The sequence below is a fragment of the Rhagoletis zephyria genome, unplaced genomic scaffold, assembly GCF_001687245.7.
Source record: "Rhagoletis zephyria isolate East Lansing unplaced genomic scaffold, Rhagoletis_zephyria_1.1 Rzeph_scaffold_03001, whole genome shotgun sequence".
In the NCBI taxonomy this organism is placed as follows: domain Eukaryota; kingdom Metazoa; phylum Arthropoda; class Insecta; order Diptera; family Tephritidae; genus Rhagoletis; species Rhagoletis zephyria.
In genome coordinates, this window is record NW_016160085.1 from 11,460 (window position 1) to 20,723 (window position 9,264).

At 42.6% G+C, this 9,264-nt stretch overlaps 1 protein-coding gene across 1 annotated transcript in view; it reads left to right on the forward strand.

The window, feature by feature from the left end:
• Positions 1-2,466: 2,466 nt before the first annotated feature.
• Positions 2,467-9,264, forward strand: part of gsb-n (paired box protein gooseberry-neuro) — a 49,649-nt gene continuing 42,851 nt past the window's right edge. Inside the window, exons 1-2 of the mRNA XM_017622971.1 lie at positions 2,467-3,221; positions 6,296-6,609. Of these exons, the coding sequence (XP_017478460.1) occupies positions 3,158-3,221; positions 6,296-6,609 (378 nt within the window). The 5' untranslated portion in view covers positions 2,467-3,157. The remainder of the gene's footprint in view (positions 3,222-6,295; positions 6,610-9,264) is intronic.

Sequence of the window (9,264 nt, forward strand, 5' to 3'; positions counted from 1 at the left end):
TCTTCCCCTCACGGGTCATTTTCACGATTTGTGTATGTTGGATTTATCGGGTCTAATGCGAGTCTCATAGGGCCAGTAGGTCGCCTGGCGTTGGGCTTTAGTCTTTCAGACAGCACGCTGGTTAAAAAAATTCTGTGCCGTGTTCATAAAACTGAATTTGTAATATTTAGTTTGCACAGCTACCCTTTATTTCGACCAACTACACTCCGCACAGGAGTTGGCGCATGCACCTCACCAGCTTCTGGGCGCCTTATATGAAGAGCTAAGCTCGCAACCTATTGGCTACTTCCAGCATCTTTGTTATTGTTATTTTTGTACCACATTACTGCCACTCGAAATCGGAATTGTCGGAGAGAGGAATATAGATTCCATCATTCCCGCTTGCCGCCTCAGGGTCTTCGTGTTCTCCCCAATTTTTTGACGCAGCGCTATTCAGCAGAGTGGAAAAGCATTTTTTGCAAAAGTTTGACTATGCTTGGAACAACAGTCGTCAGTTCGCTGTTCTCGTTCTTACAATAATTCGCTACCGCCTTAAAAGATTCGATATATTACCGCACCTTTTGATCGAATTTTGGAACGTAAAATCTGTCAACCAGCTCCCCAAGCTTTTTGAACTTTTACGGCCTGCGAATAGTAGAACTGTTCTCCTTTCTCAACTCCTCGTGTTCGATCGAAGCTTTATTCTGTAAACAGCATCTGTGCTTTTAACTTCAGTCTGAAATAACAGGTCTAATAGCTTTGCTCGCAATCATACCTGCCTTGGCGACGGTGCACAGGAAACGAGAAAAAATTAACACATTACTCGCGAGTTTCGGTCGCTGAGCAAAGCTTTCTGAACGCAGCAGTGAGAATCGAGCGGCGAAATGTCTGGCTATCTGTTCTGATTGGCTAAGGCTTATATTTTTTTTTGCTGCGCGGAAACAGTAATTGAGTCAATGTCGGCCCTTCGGATTGTGCGTACATCTCAAAAACAGGAAGAATATCTATCACCTTTCTTGCTATATCTTCAGATAGCCAGGCGGCCATAACGGCCTTATCCAACATGTCCATCACCCCTGGGCGCGACAAGGAGTGCTTTGACATTATCCAACTCTTGGCAGTATGGATCACGGTAATACTATGCTGGGTACCAGGACACTGAGGGATCGTAGCTGACGAGGTCACCGACGAATTGCCTAGGGAAGGCTGATAGTCTGTACTTGAGGGGCCGGAACCGTTTTGTGGACTCAGTTGATCGACCTCGAGACTCATAAGCGGCTAAACCCGAAAAGCGGTAAGTACTCGCGAGAGGTAGCGGGCTTTAGACAGGCCAGACCCTGAGGTTCGAGAATTCATCTACCAAGAAACTTTTAGCTTTTATTAGGGAGGCCGATAACATCTTGGGCTGTAAGTGTTAGGTACCATCGTGGGGATACCAAATATCTTTAAGGTCGCGGTGCGCTTGTTTCTTTTGAACCCATTAAATTTGCATTTACAATATCACAACATAATATAATCATATTTTTCGATCTGGGGACAGTGCCACTGTTGGACCAAAGAAACCACATAGCGCCACCCGGTCATTAAAGAAGCCAAAGCACGATTTTAGGTCATCGCGATTTTACCGTTAATAAGCGCCCTCTCAGCACTTAAGCTATCGATGGACATTGGATTTAATCCTGGAAATATTTCTCTAACGTCACATCACTGTCCACCACCTTGTACGAGCGACTGTGAATCGCACTCCGACAGAGACGCTCTCCAAAGACGCGCTCACAAGCATTTAGCCGCGCCTCACTTTTGATCGTTGCCATTGCTGATAGCAGCTGGCTAGCTGTCCCAGCCGCTCTACTCACTACAAGCAAACAATCACAGCTATTTGTGGCTTTGTTGTTTTACTCTCACCATAGCGGCGGGCGCTGCTTTGATATCAAACCGGTTAGCTTGAGTCGCCACCCGGGCCCTGCCGCATATGAGTAGTTACAAAAACAAAACACATGAACAAATCAATAATGCCCGCCTTCTTCCATATACATACATGCAAGCGCACACATGCAGGGTTAGAATAGTTGTATGAGTGAGTGTGTTTTTCCCCCTTATAGTTGTTGGTAAGTGAGCGCCACACTGTACTCCATTACCACCACCATCATGTAGCTGCAATAACAACAACAACTAATAAGCGCGCAAACAAACACAAACGAATACAATCCAATCGCGTGGCGGCAATTCGCTATCGTCGCGTTTTTGTTGTTGTGCGCAATAGTTGTGTTTTTGTATTTTCTTTTGGAAAGTGTTGTTGTTCGCTTGCCTTTATATTGTACTTCATTTGTATTTTCTAGTTTTTTTTAATTGTTTTTTTTTGCTTGATAGCAAACCAGTTCCGTAGTGTGGCGTTGATCGCGCGCGCGTTTTTTGCCTTTGCGCGCTGCGCCACAACGCGGCTTTGTTAATTTATGCTCGCGCGCTCTTTTAGTTGTACACCGAATGTCGTGCGGCTTGATCGCCAGATTGCGGCGCGAGTGTATTTTGAACCCGATAAGCAAACGTCCGTACGTATCATTTGGCGTATTTTTTTTCTGCAACACAAGGCCAACTACAAAGCTTGCGCCTCATACAAACAAGCTGAAACTAACGCAAGCAAAGAATCGACTTCCGTCGGATGTTGGTCAACTGGCTAAACATAGAAACGCGCGCGAATACTCCAACAAAACGAAACGTTTTTGGTGCAACGGCGGCTTCGGTGCAACGAAAATACTAGTATACCTATGCGACTAGGGAAGGTGGGCGCACATTTTGGAACCTTTTGAACTTGCTAGCCCCACGCGCTAACAGCAGCCGGTTGTAGGCGCGGCGCGCAAACTTTCGGTTCGTTGGTATTTAGTGCGGTGGTCGAATATTTAGATACCGATTCGTTGCGCAGATGAAACTAAAGAAAGTTTTTGAATAGTCCTAAAGTGTTTTTCGAATAATCGCAATTATGGCTGTGACAAGTCTTGGTGAAAAAATTTTAATAACAGCCAAATTATACATGGATTAACACAGTGCAATATAAAAAAAATTAGAAAAACCAAATTGTGAATTTAAATAAGAAAAGTGAAGAATCATTACAAAGCAAGTGTATGCAAATGAACAAAAGAAGTTTAAGTTCCTAGTGGGACACTGACATAAAACTGCAAAAATGGATATGACTAGCGCGAATTCGTTGAATATGCGACCTTTCTTTTCGGGATATCCTTTTCAAGGTAAACCAAAATGCTCTAATTTTAGGAATTATAAAAAAATTAGTTAAGGAATGTCAAAGCTTGAAGCAAAATATTTTTGTATAGCTTTTTATATTTCAACACCCAGCTGACGAAGGCTTGCTTCCAATTCGCTGGGAAATAGGCAGGCGAGTAGTTTACACAGTCTTTATACATACATTTCCAAAACAACCTATTCTTTGTAGCTTCCTAATGGCGGTAAAAATTATTTACCATTGACAGCCCAACTCCGACGCATTGATAAAACTAAGCACTGAATCTTGTTGCTTGCTCCAACCTGCTCATGCGACACGACCCTTAGGAGCGTACAGTAGAGGCTGTGGCTTAACATAAGAATGCGGGTGTATAATTCGATTGGCCTCGATAACTGCCAGTGTGGTTAGTGTGTCCATTCCGCACTGCCGATCCTGTACCTGTTCGCATTTCGGGGCACTGACGAACGCACTGATTTCATACGCTGTATTTATGAGCACCGTCTGGGTAGGCCATCGTCGACGTAAAACACACCGAACGCTGTCATAACTGAGGCGTTCAAAAAAATTGGTTTAATGAGCTATCTACTCCTCGATTTTTGCATAAAACAAATCTTAAATGCTTTTCCGACGGAAATATATCAGATCTCCGTCTTCATTTAGCACTACAACCGCTTGTCAGGCTGAGCCCAGACCAAAAAGTTTCTCCAATTGCCTCTCTCCTGTGCGAGTCTTCGCCAGTTTCTCATCCCGAGTGCAGGAAGGTCCTTCTGCACTGACCCTTCTATTTTGTTCGTGGGCACCCTTGCTTTCTTAGTCCACCCATGCGTGCGAAGTCGAACGATCTTTTCATTGGAGCGCCGTGATCCATGCGTATAATATTTCCAAGCCAGCACAATCGCTGTACTTTTTTGCGCTTAACTATGTCCATGTCGTTAAAACAGCTCATACAGTTCGTCATTCTATCTTCTCCTATACCTGTCGTCCACGCGAACAGGGCCGTAGATCTTTCGTAGAATAGTTCTCTCGAAAGCACCCAAAGCCTTCTAATCTGTGTTCGACATCGTCCACGTTTCTGCGCTATATAGAAGAACGGGTATGACGAGAGACTTGTAGAGCGTAATTTTTATTCGTCGAGAGAGGGCTGCTTCACAATTTCCTACCGAGCCCAGAATAGCACCTGCTGGCAAGAGTTATACTTCGCTTGATCTCCAGGCTGGCATTATTAGTGGTGTTTATGCTGGATACTATGTAGACAAGAACGTTCACTGCTTCAAAGTTATAGCTGCCATCAGTGACGTGTGTCCCGAATCGCGTGGGCTCTTTATATGTTGCCAGGAGGTACTTTGTCTTGTCTTCATTGACCGCTAGACCAAGCCCTTTGGCTTCCTTTTCTAAACTGAAAAGTATCAGATTTCAGACCCTAAAAAAGTTACACGAATATTGAGTGGTGGCCATCCCAACGAATGCAATGGGATAAATAATATTACGGGCTTTAGGTTACTAAAAATAAAAGTCAGTCGGGTACAGTGCCCTCCTTAAAGCTCTTCCTACTGACTATATAAAGATTGAGACATGAACCTACCACAAACGCTGCACAAAATTAATAAGCCTCAAAACTAAATTTGTGGAGAGACTTATTGATTGAAGCATATGGCTGCCTTTACAGACGGATCAAAGATATAATGTAGGGTATGCATAACTCAATGTTAAGCTATGCTTCAATTCGTCTACATAAAGTTGAACACCTTGAGTACCCGGCCCTTGCAAGAGTGTGGCTTAAAACACTGGGCCAAACATTCCTGCAGATTATTTCAGATTGCAACCGCTTATCTCTACGTTTGAATGAGTTTGTAGTTGGCTAGTGGCTCAGATTTTAAAATTTTGTGTCATCAGAATGGCAAACCACTGGATAAGTATTATGTTAAAGTGGGAATCGCTACATACGTGCCGAGAGCGAAGTTAGTCCCGGAGAGCTGCTCCGAACAAACTAGGAAGGCAAAACCCATTTGCCAGAGCCGCAAGCTAGCAAAGGTTGGGCAATCTAAGAGGAGGTGCTGACGTGATTCCATCTGGACATCCTCCGCGCAGCAGCAAAATAAAGGGTAAAGGAGGATGTGGCCTGTCAGTACACCCACCAGAATCGATAGATCCGGCTTCGGGAGTCTACTGAGATCCAGCGGCAGCTCCAAAAAATTTATCTCTCTAAAATATATCGCCTATTTACTGAGACTGTCAAAGCTCAAAAAACGATCAGTGATGCAGAATTACTCGTTATATTATGCTCCTAACTCAGTACAAATTTCGTGCTAAAATCGTGACTGTTTTCCGCACAGAAAAACATCAATATGCATCTTGCTAAGGACATTGGAATGGAAAGGCTTGGAATTGTGGGTGGCCGTAAACTCCAAAAATAAAATAAAATTTCCAAGCACTCAGGCAATATTGCCCATTGTATTTAAGGTATAAAAATATTATTTAAAAGATATGCAAAGACGGTTGGGTGGGAATTTATTGCTGCTCTGCAAATTTACCAGACTATTTTATAAACCTTAGCAGTTTATAGAGAAAAAGAGAGTGTACCTCGTCCATTCTCAAAACACCCGACCCATTCCACCCCATCAGTCCTATTCAGGTTGTTTCCTAGGCGTCAGTACTACACGGCTCATATGAGCTTTATTAATGAAATCCTTGAATTACCCGAATGTTCCCGCTATGTTTGGCCCCAAAATTGGTTCCGGTTCAATTGGACGCTCCAAAGAACCACAGTGGGACAACTCAACAGCCAGTTCGATGCTTTGAACACCGCAGTGTCCCAGCATCCATACCAAACTTCAGTCAAAAAATTCAGACGGACAGTCAAACAGATGGGCATGGACATGGCTAAGTCATCTTGTCTTGCTGATCATTTAGGTACAACTTCTTCTGGGTTTATCTGTTCTTTTTCTTGTATTTACCAACATCATACCAAAGTTATAATTTGTATATGTACATGGAAATAAGTATAATTTATGAATATGCGAACTTATTTACACAAAAAGTTTATTAACTTACAATCTTATAAACGAAACACTTCTTCTTCAGGTCAAGGTCGCGTCAATCAGCTTGGCGGCGTATTCATCAACGGACGACCGCTACCGAATCACATTCGTTTGAAAATTGTCGAAATGGCCGCCAATGGCATACGGCCTTGTGTGATCTCCCGCCAGCTACGCGTTTCGCATGGTTGTGTATCGAAAATTTTGAATCGTTATCAGGAAACTGGTTCAATACGACCGGGTGTAATAGGCGGTTCCAAACCGAAAGTCACATCTCCGGAAATCGAGGCGCGTATCGAGGAGTTGCGTAAAGCGAATCCGGGTATATTCAGTTGGGAGATACGCGAGAAATTAATTAAGGTGAGTGAATGACAGTTTTAAGAAATTGGAAAATATTTTTTTTATTGATTGGGTGGTGAGGAGTTTGAATATAATACGATGTAAGCTTGCATTCTGGGATAGTCCCTGGCTTATTTCTCATCCGACCTCTTAATACCATAAATCAATATCAGCATTCTTTGTTGATAGAAGCTAATTTTACTAAACAAAATTATTCCATGAATTTTAACCCCAGCAGAGTATTAATTTATAACCACTGATATATGTATAACATACCAATCTTGTAACCATAGAAACAACTCTAGCATTTTTCTGGCCTTTATCCAGCATTTCTCTATATAAAGCTGTAAGACTGGTGGCGGTTCTGCAGAACTTTTAAGTGATATCTTATACCATCGATCTCAGCAAAGGGTCCTGAGCTGTGATAGACTGATTTCGGTATTTTCTTCAAGGTTATATGGGACTTGTCTACGAGTGGATGAGAACGTTTAGATTTTTTTGTATCTTTGTGTTTGTTAAAGGTGTGTAGTTGTGGATGTAAGACTTTGGTTCGAATAAAAATCCGTCTACTCGCAAACACCGAATTTCCTTTGAGAAAGATATAAGGAGCCTATTGAAACCTGAAGGAAAACGCAGGAATACTATCTCGCAGCGGTCCCTGTCAATCCTAAGAAGAGTCCCTAAAAGGAACAGTCCAGCGCCTTCGTCTTGGTCTGCAGGCTGTATCGGAGATACACCCGCTAAATTTAAACGTAGAATACGTGGTATGGTTAAGAGCATATCCAAGTCAAAAACGAAAGCACAAACTAAGAAAAAAATATCGATAACAAAAGCGATAATAAAATCGATAACAAAATCGATAAAAATATCGATAACAAAATCGTTAACTAAATCGATTACAAAATCGATAAAAAATCGATTACAAAATAAGAAGAGTCCCTCAAAAGCAAAAAAACAAACCGTAGAAAGACTCAAAACAATTATGGAAGAAATTCGGTGGTCATACCGTAGAACACGCCAAGGCAAGTCGTTTATGAAATGTCCAATTTAAAATTCTAGTGGTGGCGATAAGCTGAACATGCTTATGAATAGACACTCTCCAGATATGTACATACAAAACAGCATTTAACTTGATTAGATCTATTCCCAAAAGGTTCGGCTGATATTGTATTTTAGCAAAGGCAGAATGGGCCATTCGAACTACGCAAATCTCCGGTTTAGATTACTCCTTTCTCGTCGAACTTCCAAAGTATTCTACCCTTTATACCTTCAATGTGTCATTACAAAATTCTTTACACCTATCATATTCTTACGAAGCGAATTTTCTGCTGGAACCGTACAAACTCTGGTTTAGGATACATTTTCTTGTGTTAACAAAAGATGAACTGTAGGAATGAAGTGAAGTGAGGGGTAGCACCCCAAATTTGGTTGAGACCGAATCCCTGTGAATGCCGTTTATGGCCTGTATGTACGTTGTTGGGTACAGTGGCTGTGTTATGAACCTCTGGACTTCGTCAGTCAGCTCGTATAGATGACCCCACTAGTAACTGCTTGCACAGCATGGTATTGTGCGCCTTGACGGGGAGTATTTCGGTCACGTAAGTCATCCCTTGGCGGTCCGATGTGCCGTCTTTTGGCAAGTCTGTAGTTTCAAGCATGGTTTAGGGCTGGCCGGCTAATTACCTTGTAGGGTGCCAACAACGTTTCCTTGTCTTTGCCTTAGGTGCTGTCGACTAGAAATCTGAGGACCTTGTTTCGGCTCTGTACTCTATTGACAAATTGCGTTTATGTGCGCCGATAAAAAGGTAACTCCGAGATCTGAAGCAACCACCACAGTCTCATCCATTCTACATTACCTTAGAGGTTGTGACGTGTTTTATGGAGGCATTATGACCACGGTCTTGACATTGCCAAGGAGCGGCTGCTTTAGGACAACAAATCCCATGCGGCCAAATGTGCGCTATTTAGTTCATATCAAAAATTATTGATAGGGTTCGCCGATCTAAACAGGTTTAGGTCACCGAAACAATAGTCCGAATTAACATCTAGCCAATGAAGCGGTATCACAACGGAGCCTGCTTAGGAATGAATGTGCCTTCGTCCGAGATCTGAATGAAAGCAACCACCACAGCCTAATATGACCCATCGTATCTTAGAGGATGTGGATTTTTTTGTAGTGGAATTGTGTCCATGGCTTCGAGATCGCCGAGCAACAGCTGCTATAAGTTAGTAATTTTAAATTTCATGCGACACGCATCGAGCAAAGGTCTATAGATTGATAAGTCGAAAAATTACCCGCGTTAAAAAGAACCTCGGCGAAATACGCATTATTTATTGAAAGGTCTTTCATATTAAATTTGTGGCACGTTCTTTTACGTGGTGATAATCTGTTGAAAAACGATTTTGGTGTTTTCCGATCAAAACTAACAAAAGAACAGCCTTCGGTCGTGGAAAATCCCTAGTCATTCCGGCAGGTAGAACCGGCTGTCGTAGGAAAGCGACTCTCGACTTACGAATGCCGTGATATGAGCCCAATCTCCACTTATTGCAGACAACGAGCTCCTGCCTCCACATGAGACACGCGTCACTCTGGTCCGATTTCGATCTGGATACTGTATCCGTCTGAACTTTTACTCATCCAGACTCGACCTCGACATAACAAATGAGTGTCTCTTC